The sequence below is a fragment of the Polypterus senegalus genome, chromosome 17 (genome assembly GCF_016835505.1).
Source record: "Polypterus senegalus isolate Bchr_013 chromosome 17, ASM1683550v1, whole genome shotgun sequence".
Lineage (NCBI taxonomy): Eukaryota > Metazoa > Chordata > Cladistia > Polypteriformes > Polypteridae > Polypterus > Polypterus senegalus.
The window spans coordinates 1,309,377-1,336,953 of record NC_053170.1 but is presented as its reverse complement, the minus strand read 5'-3'; the positions used below and the strand labels follow the sequence as shown (position 1 = coordinate 1,336,953).

General features: G+C 51.6%; 3 protein-coding genes across 5 annotated transcripts in view; 1 reads left to right on the top strand and 2 right to left on the bottom strand.

The window, feature by feature from the left end:
* myo1d (myosin 1D) overlaps positions 1-8,917 on the top strand; it is a 49,755-nt gene extending 40,838 nt beyond the window's left edge. For both annotated transcript variants that reach the window (XM_039739544.1, XM_039739543.1), the window contains exons 14-22: positions 205-337; positions 428-594; positions 890-1,097; positions 2,486-2,709; positions 4,068-4,206; positions 4,336-4,440; positions 4,523-4,636; positions 5,110-5,264; positions 8,201-8,917. In XM_039739544.1, coding sequence (XP_039595478.1) covers positions 205-337; positions 428-594; positions 890-1,097; positions 2,486-2,709; positions 4,068-4,206; positions 4,336-4,440; positions 4,523-4,636; positions 5,110-5,264; positions 8,201-8,357 — 1,402 coding nt within the window. In that variant the 3' untranslated portion in view covers positions 8,358-8,917. The remainder of the gene's footprint in view (positions 1-204; positions 338-427; positions 595-889; positions 1,098-2,485; positions 2,710-4,067; positions 4,207-4,335; positions 4,441-4,522; positions 4,637-5,109; positions 5,265-8,200) is intronic.
* A 2,659-nt stretch (positions 8,918-11,576) lies between these two features.
* Positions 11,577-15,446, bottom strand: LOC120517883 (cyclin-dependent kinase 5 activator 1-like). 2 transcript variants are annotated; one of them, XM_039740396.1, is made up of 3 exons: positions 14,487-15,446; positions 14,283-14,398; positions 11,577-13,577 (listed from the first exon to the last, which is right to left on the bottom strand). In XM_039740396.1, exon 3 carries the CDS (start codon positions 13,377-13,379, stop codon positions 12,474-12,476), a length of 906 nt encoding a protein of 301 aa, XP_039596330.1. In that variant the 5' UTR covers positions 13,380-13,577; positions 14,283-14,398; positions 14,487-15,446; the 3' UTR covers positions 11,577-12,473. The 2 variants fall into 2 exon arrangements, with proteins under 2 accessions (XP_039596330.1, XP_039596329.1); XM_039740395.1 differs by lacking the exon at positions 14,283-14,398.
* A 2,217-nt stretch (positions 15,447-17,663) lies between these two features.
* LOC120517227 (26S proteasome non-ATPase regulatory subunit 11) overlaps positions 17,664-27,577 on the bottom strand; it is a 35,287-nt gene continuing 25,373 nt past the window's right edge. The window contains exons 9-13 of the mRNA XM_039739400.1: positions 23,542-23,667; positions 23,090-23,125; positions 22,901-22,952; positions 18,702-18,844; positions 17,664-18,531 (exon numbers count right to left, since the gene is read on the bottom strand). Coding sequence (XP_039595334.1) covers positions 18,702-18,844; positions 22,901-22,952; positions 23,090-23,125; positions 23,542-23,667 — 357 coding nt within the window. The 3' untranslated portion in view covers positions 17,664-18,531. The remainder of the gene's footprint in view (positions 18,532-18,701; positions 18,845-22,900; positions 22,953-23,089; positions 23,126-23,541; positions 23,668-27,577) is intronic.

The window sequence follows — 27,577 nt, the reverse complement described above, 5'->3', positions numbered from 1 at the left end:
GGGCACCTCCTTACAGGTGGGCACCACCTCACAAGTGGACGCCTCCTTACAGATGGGGGCACCTTCTCACAGGTGGGTGTCTCCTTACAGGTGGGCACCCCCTCAAAAGTGGGCACCACCTCACAGGTGGATGCCTCCTTACAGGTGGGGGGAACCACTTCACAGTTGGGGGCACCTCCTCACAGGTGGGCACCTCTCTTTCAGCTCCAACCCTGTCCTGAAAAGCATGTGGCCTGAGGGCAAGCTGAGCATCACAGAAGTGACCAAGCGGCCACTGACCGCGGCCACCCTCTTCAAAAACTCAATGATCGCTCTTGTGGAGAAGCTGGCATGCAAGGTGAGGTCCCGTGACGGAGAGGGGCTGTGCAGTGGGGGATGGTTGGCACCCGCTGCTCACTCTGGTCCTGTGCCACCCTCTTGTTCTCAGGAGCCCTACTATGTGCGCTGCATTAAGCCCAACGACCTCAAGTCCCCGCTGCTCTTCGAGGAGGAGCGCTGCCGCCATCAGGTGGAGTACCTGGGCCTGCTGGAGAACGTCAGGGTGCGGCGCGCGGGCTTTGCTTACCGGCAGACGTACCAGCGCTTCCTTCAGAGGTGAGCTTTTTCGGGCACTGGGGGCTTCTTGAGTGGTTGAGTAAGTGCCAGATGTTGTTATCGCTGGTGCCCGTGTTGATGGATGCCAATGGTGGGCCCCAGCCTCCTCTGCAAGTGCCAGCTTCCATGTTGCTGCAGGCAGAGACTTGTGGACCACTTCACCTGTGTAACTTCTGCTGGGATGGGCATGTAGTGGGCAAGACAGGGCACGGGGTGACTGTGGGTGCTGATCCCACTACAGCACCCTATGCCCGGCTGTTTAGTGGCCTTTGCTCTTCTCCACGTCTCCTTCCAGATACAAAATGATCTCCACCATTACGTGGCCAAACCATGAGCTGCCATCGGACCGAGAGGCCGTGAAGAAGCTGATGCAGGCCAGCGGGTTTGAGCAGGACAGCGCCTACGGGAAGACCAAGGTGTTCATCCGCACACCCCGCACCCTCTTCGCCCTCGAGGACCAGCGAGCTCAGATGGTGCAGCGCATTGTGCTCTTCCTACAGAAGGTGAGTGCCACCCTTGAGGGTGCCCGCTGTAGTGTGTGTCTCCGTTTTTTTTTGAGGTGAGCCACTTCAGGTAAATGAAACGGTTAAATGCACGACAGACGGGGGCGTGGCTATGAGAAACCCAAAGGTAGGAGACTCCGCCCACAGCAGCCCATCCTCCCCAGAGGTGCAAGCAGAGTGCAGGGTGGTCCTGTGAGTCCGGGCGGGCGCTATAAAAGAATGAACTGCAGACAGTCGATGTGCCGAATCTACCTGCACGCATTCTGTAGCCCACCTGCTCATTCACAAAGGCAGGTGGTCTTCTTGGTGATTCTCGTCACATCTTATCTGGTGACCTGTCTGTCTGGTTTGGATGGATGAGCTCGGCAGATTCTCTCTTCACGCCACCATCGCTGTGTCACTTCGTTGTCCCCAGGTGTACACGTGGTGACGTGGTGGGTTCATAAAGTGCCTCGCAGGCCGTCTGCGTTCTTCTTGCCGTTTCTTCTGTTGGCACCATCCTTATTTTCACACTCACAGTCATCACAAAGGCCCCCTGAGGCAAGCCCCCTGCACCCCAGTTTTGCTTTGGTGAACGTGACCACCACAACTGAACATGCCAACATCACAAATTTGGGCTTTAAGCTTTGCTACATTTTTACAAAGTCGAGATGGGCGTCCAGCTCAGGAGGTGGCATGTGGACCTCCTCTCACTCTTGGCATGTGCCCCGCTGCCAGACTGATGGCCTGGTGTCTCATCCTGTCTGCCTCTGTCAGATGCCAGCCTGTCGCTGCCCCTTAATATCGTGTGTAGACCCTCGAGTCAAAGGTCTGATTGGCTGGCCATTATGCAAATGTGCTGTTTTAATAATCCCGCCCCCTAGTGGGTCATCCTTCATTATTGTTACTTGAGTGTCACAAGGCCACCTAGGGTGCAGTTTACTTGGCTGTCCTTCTCTTCTAAGTTTGCCCCTGTGGCCCCCTCAAGTGACGGTCACCAGCTGCCTGTCTGCCTTCATGTAACACGACATGGCCAGTCTAACCCCCTAAAGCTCTGGGCTGCTCTTCCTCCAAACCTCTGATGCCATTCCTGATTGGTGGATTTGGGAGGTCTGCCTTTCTAAGACCACCTTCAGTCATTTGTGTGCCTAGAGCTCCCTCTGGTGGTGCCTGCACACATTTACAGCAACAGACCCTCCCCCTCCTACTCACACAGCACTCCTCCTCAGAGGTGACGATGACGATGATGATCCCCGAGGTCTTCAAAGCCCTTTGCCTGCCCAGCGCCCCCTGTTGGTATGCTTTACTCTCAGTGACTTGTTAGGGCCCTGGCAGTGTTCTGTAGCACCCCCTTGGCACCAAGCAGACCGCCGATTCTCCCCGGTGTTCACTGATTCTCTTGCCCACAGATCTGGAGGGGCACCATTGCCAGGATGCGATACCGCCGCATGCGCGCCTCCCTCATCATCATCCGCTGTTACCGGCGCTACAAGGTGAAGGCCTACATCCGGGAGGTGGCCCACCGCTTCCACAATGTCCGTGACATGAAGGACTACGGGAAGCACATCAAGTGGCCGATTCCCCCTCGAGTGCTTCGCAAGTTTGAAGAGGCGCTTCAGGGGCTCTACAGCAGGTAGGACTGTGACCCTCCGGCCGGCCGGCCCCCGTTTCCAGCATTTCCTATATAGTGCCTTTCATAGTCGTTGGTGCAGTTTGTGGTGTTTGGTGCGCCCAGTTTACTGCCCATGGTGCCTTCCAAAGTGAGCAGGAGCTGCTAGTGTTGCTGGGTGCCCAAGTCCCTCGCATTCGGGCCGCTCTCTTTATTGTATATAGCGCCTTTCACGGTAAGCATAGCCCGTCTGTGAAATGTATGGACGGCCAGGACTAGTGACGTGTCACATTGCACTTCTTTTAGGCCGTGACAGCAAGCGGAGGTCTGGGGCGCTGGCGAGGGGCACTTGGGACAGGCTGAGGTGTCCGCCAAGGGGAGTCGTTGTGGCAGCAGGGTGACACGCTGACAGTTTTTACAATGCAGAAGACGAGTGGCACGTCAGTGGCTGAGCAGGCGTTGCCCACTGGTACCTTGAGTTTTGACCACTTCTGCCCACCAAAGAGCTTTTAGGGCGTCCAGGAATGGCTGCAGTGGTTGAACTCTGCTGTGCGTCTTAACCCCGCAGAGCCACAGTTGTCACCTCATCGTCTGAAAGGTGACGTTGGCCGGGAGAAGCCGTGAAGGCTTCATTACTAAGATGGCCAAAAGTGACGACCGCCAAAGACCCAAATTGCAATTCAAAATAACAAAAGCAGATGTAGCAAGAAGATGCCCAAAGAGCCAAAAGTGGGATGCCGAGGGTACTGAACCGCCATGTTCAGTTGTGGCCATGGCAACCGTAAACAACATGGCTGCATCCAAGCTCTGCAAAAGGCAGACAAATCGGAACTCTTGGGTGTCATTGCTGTCACGCGCGCTCGTGGTGGCCATGTGCTGGGCACACCAAGCTGGACAGGGCAGGCTCTCTTAGGGCACTCACTGGACCATCTTTGAATGGCACGGCAGATCATTGAGACTGGGAATGAACCCGAGGATGGCCACTTGGCACCCGGGAGAAATGCACTGAAATGACCGCACCGCTTGGCACAGCCGCTGCCCTGGCATTACCCAGGGTTCAATAAGTAGATACAATGACTTTTTGTGGTCTTCATGGCGATGGACAGTTGTGATGTGCGCCTTTTCTGTCAGTTTTCACGCATTTCAGACAAATGGGATTAATATGCTAATGGTGGGGGGGGGGCACCATTCATCGTAACATCCCATAATATCTTCAAAGCTGCCTAATGCACTTGTGGTTCACAGGAAGACGGCAACACAATGCCAGGAGCCAACCCTGGATGGGATGCCAGTCCATCAGAGGCCCACAGGGCACAGTGACAGAACAGGTGGGCTCAGCGGGCGAGATGTCACAGCTCTTGTCTTTTTTTGGTGTCTGACAGGTGGCGGGCTGGCCAGCTGATCCGTTCCTTGCCACCCGAGGATCTGCCAAAGGTGAGAGCAAAGGTAGCAGCCTTGGAGACGCTGAAGGGCCAACGGACAGACATGGCGCTGCAGAGAGCCTGGGATGGCAACTATGTGGTAAGACGTCATCGTGGATGGCACGTCCTACTGATCTGAGTGGGTCTGTCAGCCATTGGTGTGGGGGGGGCATCACCCTGAGCTAATCGTGTGGCCCTTGTGCCACCTGTCAACTTCCTTTTTTGACAGAAACGAGACCGGCCAGAGTTGGCAAGCTTCTTTACGTTGGCATCCAGCGAGCTGCAGCGTAAGGACAAGTTCATGAATGTGCTCTTCTCGTGCCATGTGCGCAAGGTAATGAGACCCCGAGCCATGGGGCACATCCCTGCCTGCTGCCACTTGACCCTCACCCTGTGCCATCCTCTGTCTCCCACAGATAAACCGCTTCAACAAGGCAGAGGACCGTGCCATCCTCATCACGGACCGCCACCTTTACAAGATGGACCCCCTGAAGCAGTACAAAGTGATGAAGAGCATTCCTCTGTATAACGTGAGTGGGGGGCCACGAGGCCCACCGCGCCACCCGAGCTCTCGCTGCTGTCTCATTGCTGCCTCCATTGACTGTCGTGACTGTTGCCATGGCAATCTTCCCTGGGAAGAAGTTACCATGACGACCATGGCCGAGCAGAAGTGCGGTTCCGCTATGTCATGCCTGGCATCTTCCATGTCGTTTTGAGTGGTCATACACGTCGGTGGTCAGTGGGGCACAAGTCCAGCTCTTCAGCACTGTGGATGCCCATTCTGCTGGTCACCCTGAATGGCCAGCAGTGGGCATCATGCGGGTCACTAGCTTCTTGTGGCCTCTGCATTTGAAGGTCTTCCACCATTTCAGCTCTTAAATGCCAGCCCTGTGCCACCCACTGCCCATAAGTGGTGGGAGGTCATCTGGGTGTCATTCCCACTGGTGCCCACTAGTTGGCACCCTTTGATTCAGCTCCCATCATCTTGCTCTTCTGCCTACAGGTTAGTGGCCTCAGCGTGACACCTGGGAAGGACCAGCTGGTAGTCTTCCATACCAAGGACAACCGTGACCTCATCGTGTGCCTACAGGGCATAGAGCCAGCTGGAGAAAGTCGCATAGGAGAGCTTGTGGGCGTCATCGTCAGCCACTTTAAGAGGTATGACCAGCTTGGGTGGGCTTTACAGGGGGCCGGGAACACCCTTTGAGGTCCGGATGTCTAGGGGACCAGCTGGCCACACTGCTGGACCAGACCACATGTCTGTAAAACTGGGCACGCCAGTCTGCAGCTTGATCCAGAGTGCATGCCCGTATTTCACCTTGCCAGTCAGGTGCCCAGTGGTGCTCACTTTGATCATGCTTGACCCTGGTAGTCAGTGCTAGTGGTAAGGGGCAGTTCCAGGGTTTGATGGGAAGCTGGGCATAATCAGAAAAGACAGCAGCAGCACAGGGAGTGGGGCGCCAAGTGCCATCTGTCCATCACAGCCAGACAGGCAGTGCCACTTTGTGCCACTCGACTCTGTTCTGACATCACATGGTCACGCTGCTTTGGCCCAGACACGCTGAGTCACATCAGTGCCAATAGTGAGTAACAAGGCTGCCAGCTATAGCGCCCCCATATGGCCATCTGCTCAAATAAAAATGTGGGGGCCAGTAAGACAGGTGGATTGTGTGCCACCGTCACCTCAGGTGACCTGAACAGCATGTGCTGCAAGGCATCTGACGACCAGCTGTCTGACCCAATGACGTGGCACAGCAGAGGGCTTATCAGGCTGACTGGCACACTATGGTGTAGTGCTCTTACTAGGGAGAGACTCCTGTCATGAAACTCATGAGCAGCCGGTGGGCTCACTTGGGGTGGCAATATTTGTCCCTGTCCCAAACTGTGGCTCATCACTTGATGTGCCAACAGCTTCTTTCACAACACACATTTCCCAAGGATATCCTTTTTTTTTTTTAATAGTGCCATGCACAGACCCTTGAAGTTGTCTCTCTGCCTGCCCAGTGGGCACCCAGCCACCTCGTTTCCAGTGAGCCTCACTAGTAGTGTTGGCTTGTGACTTCATTACAGCAGATTGCCCTTTAAAACTTAGTAACTAGCCCTATGAATGGCACAAATGGGGTGTGCCCCTCCCTGGCACTGGTGGGTGTTTTTATTCCATCAGATGCATACCACAGAAACGCTCTGCAGACCCACCAGGGTCGAATTGTTGGCATTTTGCCCCTTTGGTGTGAAGAGCAGTCCATGTGGTGCCAGTCCTCTGGTTTTTGGGTTGTTGGCTGGCACACCTCATTGGTTCCAGGGTCCGGAGCATTGTGTGCTGCCATAGGCCTTGTTGTGCTGACTGTGTCAGCTGTCAAGTTGGCATCCACTGACTGCCACTCGGCCGTTTCTTGACTCGGTCATTGTTCAGGTCGTCTGGGTCTGTCCAAGTGTGTGCCCCCCAGATTCTGGTCCCTCCACCCCTCACTCTGAATTGTGCACACACACTCCACTGGCACACAGACACACGTTTACACTCTCACACTGGCACACTCTACTGGAACTCCCCTTGAACCCATGACCTTTCTCTGTGTGGTGAGGCTTCTGTTCTGACCTTCAGGCAGCTTTTGATGAATGATGCCAGACAGTCTCTGAAGCGGAGGTGCCAGCCGTCTGCCTTGGTGTCACACTGCCAGCTTTGGCGTTGAGGAGAGCAGATTGTCAGGAGGGCTTTGCTGTCAAGGTGACCCTGGCAGCGGATGTTCGATTTTGGGCTGCTGCTGCTGTCCCCCATCACCCCCCCCTTTCCTCCGGATGCAGTTTCCATGGTAACAAGCCTGCTCCTATTTATCTGATGGTTACTCAATTAACGCCAAGCCACACTTGGAATACAAATGAGGCATCGCAGGTCTTGTCTGTGCTCTTTCATGCCTGCCCTCAGCCACCATGTGGGCACACCAGTGGCCGTCTGCCTCGGCCCTTCCCAGTGCACCTCCACTTGGACTGCCAGGCAGTCGCCTGCCCTGCTTGTATTAGTTGTCCTGTGCCCACGGCCTGCCTGGTCTGTGTACCGCTCCCCCGTCTGGTCGGTGCCCGTCATGGCACAGGATGCCCTCATTTCTATTCCATTCAGAGAGGCTCTGCAGATGCCTGGGCACCCTACCCCCACTCGCTAGAGCCCGCCGTAGACGGCCATGTGACTCTTCATTCATCTTGACCTACTTTCTGCTTCTCCGCTGCCCCTCGCGTTTTTGGGAGCAGCGGAAGCAGGAGGCCTGGCTTAGATTAGAGCCAAGTGTCTGCCCATTGGACACTTGTGGGGGTACAGACAAGGCAAGGCAAAATGTGGCGTCTTTGGCTGTCTGCGGGCACAGCATGGCCTGGCTTAGCTGCCATTGTGAACACAAATTCATTGAACAGTGTGGCCACGCCTCCTCCGAAAGACACGCCCCCTCATACACTCATTTGTCTTTATTAGGCCACACCCCTTTAGTCATGAATGTAACGTGCATTTCTCAGACCACACCCCCTCAACCATAATATGTTAGGCCCTAGCAGGGCATGTGAGCGATGGGTGCTCACTGGGTGAGGGCACTGAAATGCTGCTGTGCTGCTGGTTTTCAGCCTCTCCTGCCAGCTCCTCTGCTGCAACCCATCTTTGGGGTCTCATCTCAAATACCTGAAAGGCTGGCAGTGCCAGTCTCAGGGCTTCCATGATGATGGCTGCTGTTGGCATTAGAGATGTCTCTTTTAGTGCTGGCACAGGATGCCTTATGCTGGATAGGATACTGTGGACCCAGAGCTGGTGCAAAATCTATAGCACCCGTCCTCTGTTGGCAGGGGTCCATATATATTTATATATACTAGTTACCATAGCAACAGTTCTGAAAACAGTTGGCATCATCTTAGAGTATACAGTTAACCCCACCCTGGCACCCACTGGCACGGGTGCAAAGGCAGATCATGTGGCAGAGCACAGGCCCTGGTGCAGCAAGGTGGTGCTTTATGCTCCCTTTGGAAGATGCTGGGTAGGTGCCCGCTGTCTTGAGCCTTGGTGTCGTGATGTCCGCTGTTCCTAGTTGCCCATTTCTTTTTTTATTCTTTCTTCACAGTGAGATGCGCAAAATCCAAGTGAACACGTTGAACCCGATCCAGTGCAGCATGCATGGCAAGAAGTGCACCGTCGCCGTGGAGACCAAGATCAACCAATCACAGCCTGATTTTGTCAAGAGTCGTTCGGGGTACATCCTGTCTGTGCCCGGGAACTGAAGAGGCGGGGTGGGGGGGGAGGGGGCTTCCTGTGCCAGCACTTAGAAGATTCCAGAACTTTCAGGCGGTACCTGTGGGCAAATGGGGTGTGGGGAGGCAATGGGGCAGAAGTGAAGCCCCCCCTGCATATACAGAAAGGCAGAACTGCAAATCAGACTGGCACTGCAGAACCCCCCACCCCCACAATGTCCCCACTATGTTAAGGGGTCACCCATACACACCCCCGTTAAATTGACGATGGGATGAAGTGTCCCTAAGATGGACCCCACCTGCCCAGCCGCCTTTACTGCTCCTGCGGGCACAATGCTGCTGGTCAGCTGCCTTATGCCCACCCCTTCATTTTTTATTTTTAATCTTTTTTGCACTTTTCCCCTCCGATGTGCCTTAATTCTTCTGAAGTGCCTAGCTGTTGACATGGAGGTGGGCACTTGGTTTGGCAGCAGCAGTGAAGACGCCCAGCAAGGAGCCACACAGTGGGTGCCAGGGTGCTCTGCCAGGGGCCTGGGAGAACGGCTCTGTCGCGTTTCTACTTTTAATAAAAGTTCATATTAATAAAATGACTGGCATGGTGTCATTGGTGAGGGTGCCACATGTTGGCACAAGCCAGCAAGTTTACCAGCATGGCGTCAGAGGATGAGGGGGGACCACAGGGAGGGGCAGGAAGAGGACGCCAACTGAGAGACTCACGAGAGTAGCCATGGAACTGACCCTCACTGACACCCCCTTATCCTTGGGGTCTCACTACCCTTCTAAGATGGGTTGAAATCTTCGCAATCGGTGAAGACCCCAGCCATTATATGTCACTTGCTATGGGATTCATAAAAGCAGGGCCCATACTTGTGAGGCGCCATCTGTTGGAATGCCAAGTGCAATGTTATATGCCATTTTGAATTGATTTCATAGGATCTTTCTGCAGGACCAAGTGCAGGGTCCACCATTGTACAGCCCCCCAAGTGAGTCATTTTCAGGTTAAGGGTCTTACTCAAAGGGGCCAACGGAGTAGGATCCCTTCATCTGGTATGGGATTTTCATAACAGCAGTGTTAATGCTGGTGATGTGCCATCTGCTGGAATGACACTCAGACAGACGGACAGACAGATGTCTTTTTCTCAAGGTGAGTGACACGAGGTGACAGCTTATGTCCCATTTAGCGCAATGACCCACCTTGTTAGGATTTCCTTCTTCTCCTCCTCCTCCTCCAGCGAGTACTGCAGACATTTTTGTTCTCTTTGTGGTGAAGCCTCAGAAAACAACAAGACGTCACCAAGGGGGTCAACGTGTGGCCTGAGGTGACGTCACCCTCAGAAAGCTAAACTTGTCATTTTCACTGGGTGTCACCGCAGGATGCTTTCTAACGCCTTGTCACGTGAGTCACTTGGGGACGTTTGGTAAATACGAGCGCTGGACAGACCTGCACTTCACGCTCCCCCCTTTCATGATGGACCACGTTGGCTGGAGGGCTGTGGAAAACCAGGAAGACCTCAGATCAGCCGCAATAAAACTGAAAAAAGGGGCAACTAAGGGTCCTGAATGTCAACTATGGAGGGGTCACCAAAAACCAAACTGCTGTAGCAGCCCCCCAGGACTGAGAGTGAAGACCCCTGACCCCTGTGCTGGATGAATGAGACCTCCTCATCATCAAGGACCACCTCTTCTGAGTAGGACATTGACGGGGACACAAATCTGCAGCCACTGCGGCCCTCCACGACCAAAGCTGAGGACCCCGATCTACCAGAAAGACCTGCACAAGCTTCAGAGGGGCCCGGCGAACCCCCAGGAAATACGCTACACGAGGGGAGGAGGAACGTCGAGTACAAATCCAAGGTGGGAGACCCCGAGCTACCGGAAGAGACCCCTGAAAAGGACCGAGGGGTCTATGTGGACACAACACCCCCCTCATCTAAGCAATGCAAAGAGGCGGCCAAAAAGAAAAATCAAATGCTGGGATAGAAACAAATCAAGAGATGTCACGCTCAGACTGCAGGGGGCACTAGTGAGACAGTCCTGTGAGCAGTTCTGGTCACCACACTACACACATGGAGAGCCACCAGGATCATCCCAGGACTTGAGGAGCAGTCCTACTGGGACTTACAGACTCAGAGGGGACAGCATGGGGACCTCAGCCAGGTCTTCAGCGTCCTCAATAACATCGATGAAGGAGATCCAGGACTCGAGGACAGCAGTAGGAATGAAGGGGACATCCATTTAGGACTGAGCCCACCAAGCGCCTCCGCACTCCAAAAAGAGTTGATGGGATCAGAAACAAACCAGCGAGACATGGAGGTGCAGCAGAGACCTCGACGACCTTTGAGATTTGGGGACAGCTGAGCTACTGGTGGCCTCTCGTTTGTCACACGCCGCCTGTTCTGCCCTCGGATGAGTGTTAAAGACCAATTCTCATCCTCACCCAGGACCACCACCTGTGAGTTAGGAAGCTGGCCCTGGAAGACTGAGTGAAGACCCTCTGCTCAGTCAGACCCTCGCACCAACAACATCATCATCATCATCACTACCCACACATCCATCCATCCATCCATCCTTCCTCCTCCTCCTCCTTGATGCCCAAGTTTAGGTTTTGCTTGAGCCGGTTCCTCCTGTTCACAGCGCCAGTGTGTCCCACCCATCGAGGGGTTCAAGACCACTCAGACTTGTGACAGCAAAGGGACACGAGGACCTCCCACTTTCCTGGTAAAGTTCAGGTTTCACTTTAGGGGACATCTCCATGGCCACATGGCACTGTGATTTTTGAAGCATGGGCACTGACCCATTCTGGCACCTGGATGGCGTTTCATGTGCCAGATGAGCGAAAAGATGAAGGAATTCCGATGTGTGCTGAGGTGACACCACCATGACAGACCCAAGTGACAGCTGGTCCCACTGTGGGCAGGTGCCCTGGTCATTCGTACCTACAGACCAAAGTGCCAGCATAGGTATAAAGAAAGGACAAGAGAAAGTGGATGGCTGGTATGGCTCAGTGGCCCCCAGTCCAAATGCCAGTGGCTCGTGTGGGACTCTAAGGGTTGGCAGTGCCATCACAGAGCTGCTCTGGAGATTCAGGTCCGAATGGCGCAGCACTGTGACCTCTGACCCTCTGCCCCTCCCCTCCCTCCCTGTCTAGCCATGCTCCACCATGACCGTTGACCCACAGCCCCTCCCCTCCCTCCCCGTCTAGCCGTGCCACGCCATGACCTTTGCCCCGTGACAGAAGCACCCCGGAGCCACCATGTAGTGCCTTTTTATTCTCCACGACTGTACAAAAATAAATACAAAGAAGCAGAAATCAGAGGAGGTGACGACGGCAGAGGTTGGGCAGATGCCCTGCCACGCCACGCCACACACACGCACTCGGGGACACAGCTAACACAGTCCTGCTCTACACACTGACACAGGAATATAAAGAGGTGGCGACTCGGGTTCAAGTCCAGGTGGTGTGGCCCGCCCTCGCTTACTCGCTCGCTCGTCTTGTGTGACTTGTGAATGCAGACAATGGCACATTAGCGGTGACTCTGGGCTCGTGGGTGTGTCTGTTGGCACCAGGCATGATTGGCAGCACCCCGTGTGGCATTGACACCAAGTGAACACATGCAAGGACTTTGTGAGGTGACGTCGGCAGAGAGAGCAGCCTCCAGTCCGGCCCCCCGCCGCCTTTTTTCACTTCCATGATCCGTCTTTTTTTTTTTTTTGGCAGCCGTGTAGAGCCTTGAGTGGTCCGGTTGTGCCACACCACCCCAACCATCACCAGCTGCCCGCACAGTTGTGCCCAGTCTTTGCACTGTCAGAAACGCCTCCCAGATGGAGCCTATCCAATGGGGCAGAGAGATGCTCGCTGCTGACGGTGGTGCCCGGTGCACTGTGCCAGCGTAAACAGAAATCGAAACGGCATGAGGACCACGGGCAGCGCCTGGGCTGTGCCAAACACGTGTCAAATTCCCCAAAAGTTCCTCTTGAGCCACCAGTCACTATAAAACAGAGATGCACGCAATTCTGGCTCTTGCCCGCCACAAGGGGGCGATGAAATCGGGTGCAGAAATGTCATCGACAGCTTGGCAGACCCCCCTCCGCCACGGGCATGACGGGCCAGAATCGAGCCCGTCTCTGTGCCGGCTCCCCGGTGGCTCACCGGTCCAGGCCAATCAGCAGCCTGCTGCGCTCCTCCTCCTTCTGGCTCTCGTTCTTGAGGTCGGCAAAGACCTGAGTGAAGTAGTGGGGGTCCGAGTTGATCTGCAGCATCTTGGCACTCATCAGGTTGATAATGGACAGGCAGCGGTCCCAGAAGGCCTCCTTGGCGCTCTCTACCAGGAAGGGCTTCAGCGGGTATGAGATCTCGTTGCCCATGTAGGAGTAGGACAGGTAGAGGCAGGTGAGCAGGACTGCCTGCAGTTCGTGCTCCGTGGCCACCTCCGAGGACACCACATCCCTGCAGAGCATGTAGACGAAGACCACGTTGGCCGGGGTGATGAAGCCCTGGTCCTGCCAGCCCTGGAGGAGCAGGGAGCGGTCGACGCTGCGCAGCCACAGCACCGGGTCGGTGGGCGACAGATGCTTCAGCCGGTAGCACCTCCGGCACAGGAAGTCTCCGAGACATCGCAGGAGCTCGCTGGTGGACGCCTGCACGATGACCCGCTTCGGGGTCCCCGGGCCCGTGCAGTTGGAGGCCGGGACCTTCTTGGCCGAGGACACCACATTGCTGGAGGTCTTAGAGCCGGGGACCTGGCCGCCATCTTGGGCAAATGTGGACAGGTTGGCACAGGAGAGGGACTTCTTGAGATTCTCATTGTTGAGATGAGTCACGTTGTTTTGGTAGGTGCTGGTGGGCTGCACTTTTTTGGAGCTCTTCTTCTTGGCTGACACGGCCACAATCCGCTTCCATGGCAGGACCGAGATGATGGAGTGTCTCTTCAGGTTCTTGTCCTTGGCGTTCTTGCTGTTCTGCACGGCCGTGTAGTGGCCCACCGTGGCCGGGCCATCTTCAAACAGGCCCGCCTTCCTGTAGCTGGGTGACAGAGAGAGCACCGTGCCCATGATGCCAGCGTTAAAGAAGCAAGGGACAGTCGTGAGGAGCGTGCAGGGTGAGCGGGGCCTTCAATGCCCTGTGAGATTGGCAGCCAGAACGGGTGCTATTAGGCATTCAGCGCTTGCCAGCGTTCATGAGAAGGGCAAAAGCTGAGAGTGCCCGTCAAATGCTGGCTGTCACTGTCTGGCACTCTGGCTGATAAACACCTGAAGAGAAGAGAAGAAAAGAAGAGGCTGGTTAGTGGGCATGATGAGGGTGCCAGGGGACCCCAGGATTTCTTTGATTCCCTAACAGATATAAAAGGCGCTACATGACATGTCGCCGCACCAGGGTGGTCCGTTTTTCCCCTCCCCGACTCGTCCCATTTTTGGCCTTTGTTTTATTGCACCGCATTATCAATGGCGGATGCGGGAGATCAGCGCGATGCTTCGGTGGCTGCGCAGAGCCTCGTCAAGCTCAATCACGTCTCGCCCCTCGAGCCCTCTGCCGGTGAATGGGAGATGTGCGCCCACCTCAACCGGACCCCCGACCGCCCCCCGCGTTCAAACAATCCCAAAATAAAAATGAAAGAAAAAAGTCCGAAGCCTCACCTCACCCCGCCGTGTGCGCGCTGCGCGCGTGTGTGTGTGTGTGTGTGTGTGCGCGCAGGCGCGAGTCCCGACCCATTATCTCCAATTCGGTGTCAACAAAAGAATCGGCAACCCTGCGGCAAAACGCACGAAACGGCGGCGTCACCAAGTAGCTGCCAGCCGGGCGCCGCGACCTCCAGATGTGACCGGCCTGTCCCATTAAGCCATCGCCGCGTGACGAGGTGTCGGAAAGGATGCAGTGGTCTTAGGGGGTCGGGTCTAGATGTCAAACACACATACACAGATGCTCACGAAGCTCGCGGCTTTCCCTGACCGCCTCACCGATTCCGTTATGTCGCCGACGAGGCCATGAAAACGGCGCGCCTGCTGCCACCAGAGCGTCTCGTCTGTCCGCATTCCCTCACACGAGTGGTCGCAGTCATCCGTGTGTATCTGCGCTTTTTCAGAAATGAAAAATGACAACATCTACAAAAAAAATGACACCTTTTGTTAAGTACGCCGAGCGCGACACGAAGCTTTGCTTACCTGCGTGCCTCGCAGCCCGGATGGCGCCGGACGGAGTGGCGCACCTGCGCGGGTGCTGTCCTGGGTTCTGAGCTCGGCGCGCTCCCGCACTCTCGCGCTCCCCTCCCCTTTCAGGAGCGCGCCTCTTTCTCTCTCTCTCTCTCTCTCTCTCCGCGTGTCGCTCTTCGTCACCGTGCTGCGCTATATCGAGCCCGTGCTGGAATGTACGATGTCCTTCGCGCGCTGGCCGGTCTCTCAGATTTGTCTCATCCGTCGGGGACACATCCTTGCTGCGCATCCAGACCAGTCGCTTGGGGTGGGTGGGGGCTCCGTGCGCCACAGCCGTGATCTGTCCTCGGTGCTGATCGCTCGCTCGCGTGTCGCCAGATCTGTCCTCGGTGCTGATCGCGGGCTGCACGCAGCATACACAGGCTGGTCTTCCCCGTCGGGACGCCGCCCCCTTTAACCGCTTTGTTGCCAAACCCCCGATGAACAATGAGAAGCGAGCACGTGGTTCTGCTGACTGCGGGGACACATCATGCTTGACGACCAGCCGGCCGGACCAACTGACCGCCTCATCAAACCCGAAGACGCCAGCGGAGGCCCATCTAGTCATCAAGCTTGTGTCCTTTCTGGCGACTTGGGAGGGGGTGGGGGGTGATTTGTTTACAAAAGCGACAATGTTGCGCAAAGACGAGGAGTTCGCTGCTCTTCCTGCGAGCTCCTCATTTCTCGCGTCACATATCCAGGGGACTTATATAACGCCGGCATTCGAACCTCCGTATACCGCCCTCCTGGAGTGTAGCCTGCTGCTGTCGTGCAGCCCCTCGGTTATGAGGGTCACAAGCCCGCATCGGGACATCCACGAGCACCGCTCACAGCGATTACGGAGGTCGTGAGGGGGGGGTGTCGAGTCCAGACGGCGTAAACCTCACTGATCGTCGACACTCGGACAAACTTCAGGATTTTCATTTACTAATTTATTTTGCTTGTGTTCATTACCCATGATTCAGTGCACATGCAAATTACAATGAAATCACGACGGAAGCTGCCAGCTGGAGCTGTCATTCCCACGCAGTTTTATCCGCCAGCTTGTTTGGTGACGTTTAGACGAACAGAGCAGCAGCGCCGACAGACCACCCGACGGGGGGCATTTCCTCATCCCGATTTCAAGGACTGCTGAAGCACATAGCAGCATCCACAGTAAGGCAGGATGGACTGCCTCTCCAGCGAAGGGGGAAACGCTTCAGCACTCAGTTAAAGTGGTCCAGGCTCATACGTGACACATGGAATAAACGACAAGGAGTGGGGTTGACAGCCCAACTTGATGTCATTTTGGAGGAATTGGGTGGTTAGGACGATCCTGGCATGTTCTTGATAATTAAACGTTTTCGGTTTTCGTCTATAGAGTCGCGAGGAAGGTGAAGTCCCAGAATGCACTTCTCTGGTCAAAACGGAGGCTTCAGCAGTACACGCAGGGTACGGAAATGACATGACATGACGGCATACGTCCAACCTCCGCATTCAAGACCCCCCTGAGTATGTTAAACACCAAAGAGCGCCCCCTAGAGCCAACAGATTTTATAACGAATTTCGAAGAGGGGGACAATCGCCGATCCCTGAAGAGGCAAACAGGCACCCTGCTGTGGTTCAAGGTTGTTAAAACGTTGCGAGACTCCCCACTACTTTTGAGCAACTGTTCTCTATATAAAGCGCCTTGCACTCCTCCAGCCCTGTCCACTTCCCTGGTCAATGACAGTTTAGTCAGTTGCTGACCAGTCTGGAGTACACATGGAGAGTGGGCACAACACTACCATACCACCAATGCCACCCGTGGGCTGAGATTTAACTACCAGCTACGGCAGCAGTTGACCACCTGTGATTACAGCCACTCCTTAACAAAAAGGTTCAAGCGAACAGAAGAACCAGAAAGCAAACAATGAGCAATAAATCTAAAGTTACAAGATGGCAGTTTGGGGGTGATAACGACTGGTAGATGAGCCAACATCCCCAGGAAAGACGAGCAAACACATGATGAAGAGAAATGGAGGAATGACAGGAAGACTCCTGTAACAATCAGAACTCACCCAAAGGAGTGGACATGAATGAAAGGGAAAGAGCACCGAGTAGGGCAGCAAAGGCAGCAGGCACCTGGGCAGTACACAAGGCAAGGGCATCAAGTAAGATGGGCAGCAGGCTCTGAACAGAAGAATCGTGGGGGTAGATCGGCGGAGTTTGGGGGTACTGGGGGTTTGGGGAACCGTCAAAGCTCAATTCAATTCAGTTCAGTGCCATTCAGCCTCATCAGGAAGAAGAAAATAAATGAGGACCCAAAGCCCAAAAGGGAATGTCCCCAAATCCAGAGATGACAAACAGCCTGGGAGGCATTTAAAAGCGCACACATTCACTCTCTTTTTGAACACACTTTGGGTCCCTTGATAGGAGCAGAGTAAGACGCACACACACTCCGTCACGGCACTGATAAACTTGTCTGTCACGACGCGAGGGAAGTCCCAGAATGGTTTAGACACACGACTGTGGATTGCCAGTAACGCAACAGCCCATACTATAAATTAGCCTCTGTGGGACGTTATCAACCAATTCTCTTCAAGGTCATCCACAATGGCAGCACCCCTGTTCACTGGACTCTGCTACTGGGTTGGCACATCGTCATCACATCTCTGCCATCTCATTAAAGATATACTTCAATCCTATTAAAATGACCAACAGTCTTTGAGCCCCAAGTGTCACTTCAGTGTGAAGTTGTGGGCCACTCAGTGCTGTCTTCTGACCACTCAGCTCATAAAGTGCCTACCTGAATGAATCTCTTCCTTCAAAATCAAGGCCCACCAGGACATACTAATGGTACGTAATCGTGATGTGGAACTCACACTCAAGGCATCAGCAGCCACACTTGCAGACACACAAGAACAGAGTGACACACACACACACACACACACACAAGAACAGAGTGACACACACACACACACACATAGAGACACACACACAGACACACAGACACACACACACACCAAAAGAAAACAAGCTTAGGAAAAAAAAAAAAAAGTTTATTCAAACTCATCTGAACATCAGATATACTCGGTAATTGTTGGTTAGCAAGAACCGTTTGTACATTTGATATTGATGGCATTAAGAAATCCAACCCAAGCAATCGAATCGGGGGAGTGATTGGGGCAAACTGATAACTTGAGATAAGAAGCAGAGTGAGTGAGGCAGTAATAAAAAAAAAAATAAAAAAGCTGGAAAGTAAACAACCCCAGGAAAATGTATTAAATGCCAGACAGGGGCTTTTCAGTACTAATACCAAAGATCAAAGGGGCAAAATAAAACGAAACAAAGGTGAACCACATAAAAGAAAGCGGGTGTAACAAGTGAGGACAGCCAGGGCTTACACTGCCTACAAGTTCCCTTTTTCAAAACAGAAAGCGCCAGCAAGGAGGCGACAATGCTCAATGTGGACAGGGGCAACACAGCCATGTACCCACTTCACCCAGTAGCTTGCACATGTGGCACCTTCTATGGGTGAGTGGGCAGAAGACCGAGCAGGTGGATTTGCAAATCTCCTATACTGCAATTCTACAAAAGACAGAAGGCTGTTGGAGAGTCAGCCCTCATTAAGTCCAGCAATGCTCATCAGGCCACAGAGACAGCAGCAGTAACAAGAGCGGCACTATCAGGCCTCCCCGACGTGCCACCCCTTGCCTTTGCTTACAAGAACACTCTGCAGGCAGTGAAAGCGGACTGCTTTTATTATCTTGCATTTTATATATATTATATATATATATTTATAGAACTGCATTTGATTATTTTACAATATTCCCTGATAGCCAGCAAGGGCCAGTGGGTACGCTATACAGAATAACCTGAAAGTGTGATGTAAAAGTTGAGATTTTGTCCCATGAGATAGTCTTTAAAAACTTTCTCAGTGAAAGTAGAAGGAAACAGCAGTCTTGTGGCAGTTCACCCCCTCGTCCTCCACCTCCTCTCCCCCGATGATCCATGCTGGTCACAATCAGCAAATCTCCAAATCCTGCATGGCTGACTTCTGCAGAGAGAAGAAACATTTAGAAGTGTAGTCTGAATTGATCAATAAATGTCCCCCTAGGGACGGCACCACCATAAGTTGGGAGAAAGAGAAGGTTGGAAGTACAAAATAACAATGACGTGGATGCTTCTAATGAATCAAGACAGCCTTGCTGGAAATGCTTTACTTACCTATGTCAGCTTCTTGGCTTTGTTGTACAGTGAATCCACTACTTTACTCATATTCTGAATGGTTTCCAAAGCTGCTTCATACGTCTTGTCAACTGGAGGCTCATCAAACACGATTAGCACACCCTCTCCTTGGTCAAGGATCCCTGTGATAGACAGAAGGACTTAATGTGGTCACACTGCACAAATGGCACGGCACACAGAAGTTGTCAGCATTGTCATGAAGCCCTCGGGCATACTGTTTTACATTCATATATTCAGATTCCTAGGAGGTACCCAATATAAGAGCAGCGACTTTTCTGAACATCTTCAATGGAGCTTTCAAAGAGAGATGCCTGAAATTATTGCTAGTTCAGTGTAAATTACGATTTGAAATTTTAAGGTGCCTGAAATAGCTCTCTCTCTAAAGTGCAATAGTAGTTACTAAAAACAGATTTCAAGATCACTAATAACTACTCAAAATGTGCTGTCTATACACGTATCTCTAACTGAAAACTCCATAAAAACAATGGGAAAAATCCACACCTCCTTGAACCGTCACCTTATCGTGGTGGAGGGGTTTGCGTGTCCCAATGATCCTAGGAGCTCTGTTGTCTGGGGCTTTATGCCCCTGGTAGGGTCACCCAAGGCAAACTGGTCCTAGGTGAGGGATGAGACAAAGATCGGTTCAATAGACCTCCAATGATGAGCGAAAACTTTGGACGACGTTTTCCCTTGCCCGACGCGGGTCACCGGGGCAACCCTCTGGAGCCGGGCCTGGAGGTGGGGCTCGATGGCGAGCACCTGGTGGCCGGGCCGGGCACCGCCCGAAGAGGTAACGTGGGTCCTCCTCCCCATGGGCTCACCACCTATGGGAGGGGCCAAGGAGGTTGGGTGCAGTGTGAGTTGGGTGGTGGCCGAAGGCGGGGACCTTGGTGGTCTGATCCTCGGCTACAGAAACTGGCTCTTGGGACGTGGAATGTCACCTCTCTGAAGGGGAAGGAGCCTGAGCTAGTGCGCGAGGTCAAGAGGTTCCGGCTAGATACAGTCGGGCTCACCTCAACGCACAGCTTGGACTCTGGAACCAATCTCCTTGAGAGGGGCTGGACTCTCTACCACTCTGGAGTTGCCCCCTGGTGAGAGGCTCTGAGCAGGTGTGGGCATACTTATTGGCCCCCGAATTGGAGCCTGTTCACTGGGGTTTACCCCGGTGGACGAGAGGGTAGCCTCCCTCCGCCTACGGGCAGGGGGACGGGTCCTAACTGTTTGTACGTATGCGCCAAACGGCAGTTTGGAGTACCCACCCTTTTTGGAGTCCCTGCAGGAGGTGCTAGAGGACATACCTTCTGGGGACTCCCTCGTTCTGCTGGGAAACTTCAATGCTCACGAGGGCAATGATAGTGAGACCTGGAAGGGCGTGATTGGGAGGAATGGCCCCCCCGAGCGGTGTTTTGTTATTGGACTTCTGTGCTCATCACGGATTGTCCATAATGAACACCATGTTCAAGCATAAGGGTGTTCATATGTGCACTTGGCACCAGGACACCCTAGGCCTCAGGTCGATGATCGACTTTGTGGTCGTGTCTTCGGACTTGCGGCCATATGTCTTGGACACTCGGGTGAAGAGAGGGGCGGAGCTGTCAACTGATCACCACCTGGTGGTGAGTTGGCTTCGATGGTGGGGGAAGATGCCGGTCAGACCTGGTAGGCCCAAACGTGTTGTGAGGGTCTGCTGGGAACGGCTGGCAGAGTCCCCTGTCAGAAGTAGCTTCAACTCCCACCTCCGCAGAACTTCAACCACGTCCCGAGGGAGGTGGGGGACATTGAGTCCGAATGGGCCATGTTCCGTGCCTCTATTGTTGAGGCGGATGACTAGAGCTGTGGCCGTAAGGTGGTCGGTGCCTGTCGTGGCACCAATTCCTGAACCCGTTGGTGGACACCGCGGTGAGGGATGCCGTCAAGCTGAAGGAGTCCTATAGGACCTTTTTGTCCTGTGGGTCTCTGGAGGCAGCTGATAGGTACCAGCAGGCCAAGCGGAATGCGGCTTCGTGGTTGCTGAGGCAAAAACTCGGGCATGGGAGGAGTTTGGAGAGGCCATGGAGAACGACTTTGGACGGCTTCGAGGAGATTCTGGTCCACCGTCCGGCGCCTCAGGAGGGGAAGCAGTGCAGTGTCAACACCGTATATGGTGGGGATGGTGCGCTGCTGACCTCACTCGGGACGCTGGGTCCGTGGGGGTACTTCAAAGACCTCCTCAATCCCACTAACATGCCTTCCAATGAGGAAGCAGAGCCTGGGGACTCTGAGGTGGTCAAAAAGCTCCTTGGTGGCAGGGCCCCTGGGGTGGATGAGATACGCCCGGAGTTCCTTAAGGCTCTGGATGTTGTAGAACTGTCTTGGTTGACACGTCTCTGCAACATCGCATGGACATCAGGAGCAGTTCCTCTGGATTGGCAGACCGGGGTGGTGGTCCCCCTCTTTAAAAAGGGGGACCGGAGGATGTCTTACAACTACAGAGGGATCACACTCCTCAGCCTCCATGGAAAAAAGTCTATTCGGGGGTTCTGGAGAGGAGGGTCCGTCAGATAGTCGAACCTCGGATTCAGGAGGAACAGTGTGGTTTTCGTCCTGGCGCGGAACAGTGGACCAGCTCTACACCCTTAGCAGAGTCCTGGAGGGTGCATGGGAGTTTGCCCAACCAGTCTACATGTGTTTTGTGGACTTGGAAAAGATGGGGAATCCTGTGGGGGGTGCTCCGGGAGTATAGGGTACCGGACCCCCTGATAAGAGCTGTTCGGTCCCTGTACAACCGTGTCAGAGCTTGGTCCGCATTGCCGGCAGTAAGTCGAGCCCGTTTCCAGTGAGAGTTGGACTCCGCCAGGGCTGCCCTTTGTCACCGATTCTCTTCCTAACTTTTATGGACAGAATTTCTAGGCGCAGCCAGGGTGTTGAAGGGGTCCGGTTTGGTGGACTCAGGATTGTGTCACTGCTTTTTGCAGATTATGTTGTCCAGTTTGCTTCATCAGGCCGTGATCTTCAGCTCTCTCTGGATCGGTTCGCAGCTGAGTGCGAAGCGGCTGGGATGAGAATCAGCTCCTCCAAATCCGAGACCATGGTCCTCAGCCGGAAAAGGGTGGAGTGCCCTCTCAGGGTTGGGAGTGAGATCCTGCCCCAAGTGGAGGAGTTCAAGTATCTCGGGGTCTCGTTCACGAGCGAGGGAAGAATGGAGCGTGAGATCGGCAGGCGGATCGGTGTGGCATCCGCAGTGATGCAGGCTCTGCATCGGTCTGTCAGGATGAAAAAAGAGCTGAGCCGTAAGGTAAAGTTCTCAATTTACCAGTCGATCTACGTTCCTACCCTCACCTATGGTCATGAGCTATGGGTAGTGACCGAAAGAACGAGATCGCGAATACAAGCGGCTGAAATGAGTTTCCTCCGCAGGGTGTCTGGGCTCAGAGTAGAGCCGCTGATCCTCTACATCGAGACGAGTCAGATGAGGTGGCTCGGGCATCTGATCAGGATGCCTCCTGGACACCTCCCTGGTGAGGTGTTCTGGGCACATCCAACCGGGAGGCGGCCCTGGGGAAGACCCAGGGCACGCTGGAGGGACTATGTCTCCCGGCTGGCCTGGGAACGCCTTGGGACTCTCCCGGAAGAAGTGGCCGGGGAGAGGGAAGTCTGGGCCTCTCTGCTCAAGCTGCTGCCCCCACGATCCGACCCAGGATAAGCAGAAGAGAATGGATGGATGGAAAAATCCACCAGTTTTGGCTAATCAAAACAGAAATAACATCTTCAATTCGTATTTTGACTTATTAAAAATATATTGTAGATATCTGAAAATATGAAGTTGTACATGTCAAAACGTTATCTAAAATTGTCATTTTGACCCTGTCAAATCATTATTTCTTTGAATAAAGATGAAATGAATTGCCACATAAGGTCAACATCCTAGCAGCTGTTGACACCATCTCTGCTAACACAAGAACAAAATGAAAGTCTGCGACTGAATTGAGAAGCATTGGGTCTCATTTCACTTTTACTTCGCATTTTTTCATTTCTGACGGTGAAAGTAGCACACACAGTAAGTAACACCTGCTCAGAATTCCAACACCTTTCTATCCTTTACATTTTTGACAGATGTCAATAAGTCACTTCTGGGCACAGTGTCAAAACAGAATCCAGCCCCACTACCACCCAAAGACTTGACGCTCTCAAATGTTTACCATGAAACTTCTTGTCCAGAATCATCTGTGATAACTTGCGTTCAACATCCGCCTGAAAAACACAAATGTGATGCCTTAGTACCACGGGCTTTCCAAAAGGGCAACTGGGCAAAACAAACTGGCTTTTTTTGCTAACAAAGAAACAGTAGCATGACAGAGACGACATGATGCATCTTGAAAGGTCCTTACCTTAGAGAGTTTGATAAGCGATGATATGTGTTCAATCTACAATAATGGGGAAAAATACAAACAATGTAAAATGCATTCAGCTAACCTTCTACTGCCACATAAATGTGCAGAGGCTATGAGCACTGCGTTAGGGAGGTCAGCTAAACGTCTGTTACACTGATATCTCCTGAACATTCTTAGTAAAGAAAGGTTTTAACACTTGGAGGTCACAGAACACTAAATTTAAAGCAGTTTTCAACACACACTGTACGTAGTATCAGCAATGCTGTGCACAATCTAAAACAAACTGACAAACATCTGGCAAGCATGTAACACATACTGAAAACTGAAATGGATACCACCAACCTGGTACTTAATATCAAGAGGGATTCCAAACCACCTCCTCTGTGTTAAATGAAAGTGAAAATGAGTCCAACCTGACCGGTGGTCCAAAAAACGAACTTTGTACCCACCTGTACTCTTGAGAAGGGCTCGATGACCCGGATCAGATTCTGTTCAAGGAGGTTATCATACAACTTCTCAAGATGTGTGCTGATTATGGGGTCATCACGCAGCTCCCCTCTGTATTCGGTTAAGGCCTAGAATTAACAAAAATAAGAACATAGGAAAGAATTGCTCTCATGAAAATAACTTTTTCGGACCTACTTAATTTAATTCAAGGTGGGTGGTTGGAGCCTCTCCAAGCAGCACAGGGCAGGAGTGTACACACATTTATTAACTCATGATGACATGTAGTAGTCTATTATGCAACTCAAATTCAAGAATACAGGATAACCAAATGAAAACTAAACTCCCTGTAGTTCTCAAATTGTAGACAAACCACCAAGGCCCTCAAGCAAAAGTGCCTGGTCATTCCTATGTGACTGAGGCACATTTTTATTAATAAAAACACCTCAACTTGTATATTTAAGGTATTCTTTATAAATACAGCAAATCTGTAAATTTCAGTCTCCTTCACAAGCAGAAGCAAATCCTTCAATATAGTTGAATCTGCTCAAGTGAGCAAAAGTAAATGAGCATACAATTTGGAATAGAAATGAACAGGCACTTAGAGAGAAGAAACACTAAGTCAAGCCTCCCTGAAAACAACATCCTAATTGCAATAGCAGCTGCATTTTATGGGCTGAAACAATAAAATAAAAATCACTTAGCAAGTAAAACTAAACACTTAAATAAAATGGCAAAAATACCAAAACATTTAAGCAATTTATCTTGCCAACCATACCTCATAACTGCTCCAGGAGAAAAAAAACAACACAAAAAACGGTCATGCATTTTAAACATAAAAGCAGCAATACACCCTAACCCCTGTATTTGGTGTTTTGGCAATGCTTTGTATCATGGAGGAGATGAACAGCAGTCTGTGTGCAATGGCGTATGTATGCAACTGACAGTGTATTTTATGGGTCTGTATGACCCAGTTCTACCAGTGTGGAGGCCAGGATGCTTAAAGGCACAGGCCTACGAAGAAAAAGGGAGTCAGACCAACAACTGCGATGTGATAACTCCAGCTCTCTCTCAGGAAATAGATGATCAGGCATAATTATTTTCTGGATTAAAGTGTCTTCTGATTTGCCTTAAAGGTGAAACCTACTGCTAAACAAACACTCCACGCAACACCTGCACTACATTGTAGTGTGAATGCAACATCAACACATTTAAACTACGCCAGGGCAACATATAAGCAGAAGCAAATGGGCAGTAAGCAGAAGTAGTAATGTGTTTGTGTCTCAGCAAATGGTCAATGCGAGCTAGACCTGCATGCTCCTGTCTCCTAATAAACTGGCTTTTAGCGCACAACATGAAGCCGCCAGGGCCAGCCCCATGTTTTGCAAAAGGCGACACCAAGCAGAAATCCTTGCTAGCAGCTCTGGGTGTCCATAGACCCTACTTCTGAAATAACCCCTAAAGGACCAGGTCTCTATTTTTACAAAGGCAACCCTATAATCATCTCCTGCCAGTCAACAGCTGGTGGCTATTTTGCCAACACTCTAATTAATAGTGTCCAAATAGAACACAGGAGATTTCCTCCCAGGTCACAGCTCAAGGTCTCCCAGAATGCTGCTCTTGTCTACTGCCTTACAGAATATTCAGCCCAAATGCAGTGTGTACCCATTCATTAGGGTCTGCTTTGCAATATGGACACTTCAAGTTAGTCCATACAAAAAGTGTGGGTTTCTCCCTTTTTCTACTGAAATTGCCATCTTTTTACCACCTCGTTAGTATCAATATCTCATGGCCATGCACCCCTACAATATAATACACACATCAGCACATATACAATATGGAGCTACTCATTCATAAACACGTGGTTCCTTTAACAGTCAATCATGGCTGCAAGTCAACCTATAAGGCATACAAACATGTTGTTCCAGTAAATAGAGAATGCACTTGATCTAAGCAACTATGATCTGAGTAAAACTGTCGGTGCCATATGTGGTGGGCCAGCTGATCTCCAAAAATTTCCAGGCCACTATAGTCTATTGCAGTCTTTCCCAACCAGGATGGGGGCACACTGTGGATACAGGTTTTTGTTCCAACCAGCTTCTGTTTTTAATTGGACTCCTGGGCTCATTAATTGAAGAGAGAGAGAGAGAGAGAGAGAGAGAGAGAGAGAGAGAGAGAGAGAGAGATACCTGTGTATATATATAGGGTACGTACTGTACTGGGTACGGAAAGCATTCAGACCCGCTTTAATTTTTCACTCTGTTATATTGCAGCCATTTGCTAAAATCATGTAAATAAATTTTTCCCTTATTAATGTACACACACCACCCCATATTGACTGACAAAAAAAAAATTTTGAAATTGTTGCAGATTAAAAAAGAAAAACTGAAATATCCCATCGTCCTAAGTATTCAGACCCTTTGCTCAGTATTTTGTAGAAGCCCCCTTTTGAGCTCATACAGCCAGGAGTCGTCTTGGGAAAGATGCAACAAGTTTTTCACACCTGGATTTGGGGATCCTCTCCAGTTCTGTCAGGTTGGATGGTAAACGTTGGTGGACAGCCATTTTTAGGTCTCTCCAGAGGTGGTCCATTGGGTTTAAGTCAGGGCTCTGGCTGGGCCATTCAAGAACAGTCACAGAGTTGTTGTGAAGCCACTCCTTCGTTATTTTAGCTGTGTGCTTAGGGTCATTGTCTTGTTGGAAGGTAAACCTACGGCCCAGTCTGAGGTCCTTAGCACTCTGGAGAAGGCCATGTTTCACTGTGGGGACTGTATTGGACTATCTTGGAGTTTGATAAGAAACCTGAAGGACTCTGAGATGGTGAGAAATAAGATTCTCTGGTCTGATGAGACCAAGATAGAACGTTTTGGCCTTAATTCTAAGCGGTATGTGTGGCTGCTCATCACTTGTCCAATACAGTCCCCACAGTGAAGCATGGCGGTGGCAGCATCATGCTGTGGGGGTGTTTTTCAGCTGCAGGGACAGGATGACTGGTTGCAATCGAGGGAAAGATGAATGCGGCCGGCCAAGTACAGGGATATCCTGGACAAAAACCTTCTCCAGAGTACCAAGGACCTCAGACTAGGCCGAAGGAAAAATTAATTGAAATGATTTTAGCAAATGGCTGCAATATAACAGAGTGAAAAATTGAAGGGGGTTTGAATGCTTTCCGTACCCACTGTGTATGTGTGTGTGTATATATATATATTTTAGAATTTTCTATATCTCTGCATAAATATGACCTAAAACATCATAAGATTTTCACTCAAGTCCTAAAAGTAGACCAAGAGAAACCAGTTAAACAAATGAGACAAAATTATTATACTTGGTCATTTATTTATTGAGGAAAATGATCGAATATTACATATTAGCGAGTACGTGAACTTTTGCTTTCAGTATCTGGTGTGACCCCCCCCAATAACTGCAACTAAATGTTTCCGGTAACTTCTGATCATTCCTGCACACCACCATTCCTCTGTACAGAACAGCTTCAACTCTGGGATGTTGGTGGGTTTCCTCACATGAACTGCTCGCTTCAGGTCCTTCCACAACATTGTGATTGGATTAAAGGTCAGGACTTTGACTCGGCCATTCCACCGTCTCTTGAGATTCAGTTCATGAACAGATACAGATGTCCTGACATTTTCCTTTAGAATTCTCTGATATAAATCAGAATTCATTGTTCCATCAATGAGGGCAAGCCATCCTGGCCCAGATGCAGCAAAACAGGCTCAAACCACGATACTATCACCACCATGTTTCACAGATGGGATGAGGTTCTTATGCTGGAATGCAGTGTGTTCCTTTTTCCAAACCGAACGCTTTTCATTTAAACCAAAAAGTTCTATTTTGGTCTCATCCATCCACAAAACATTCTTCCAGTAGCCTTCTGGTTTGTTCACATGATCTTTACCAAACCTGCAGATGAGCAGCAATATTTTTTTGGAGAGCAGTGGCTTTCTCCTTGCAACCCTGCCACGCACACCATTGTTGTTGAGTGTTCTCCTGATAATGGACTCATGAACATGAATATTAGCCAAT

Coding starts and splice junctions, on each gene's coding strand:
- LOC120517883 (XM_039740396.1), bottom strand. CDS start 13,379: ATGGGCACGGTGCTCTCTCTGTCACCCAGCTACAGGAAGGCGGGCCTG.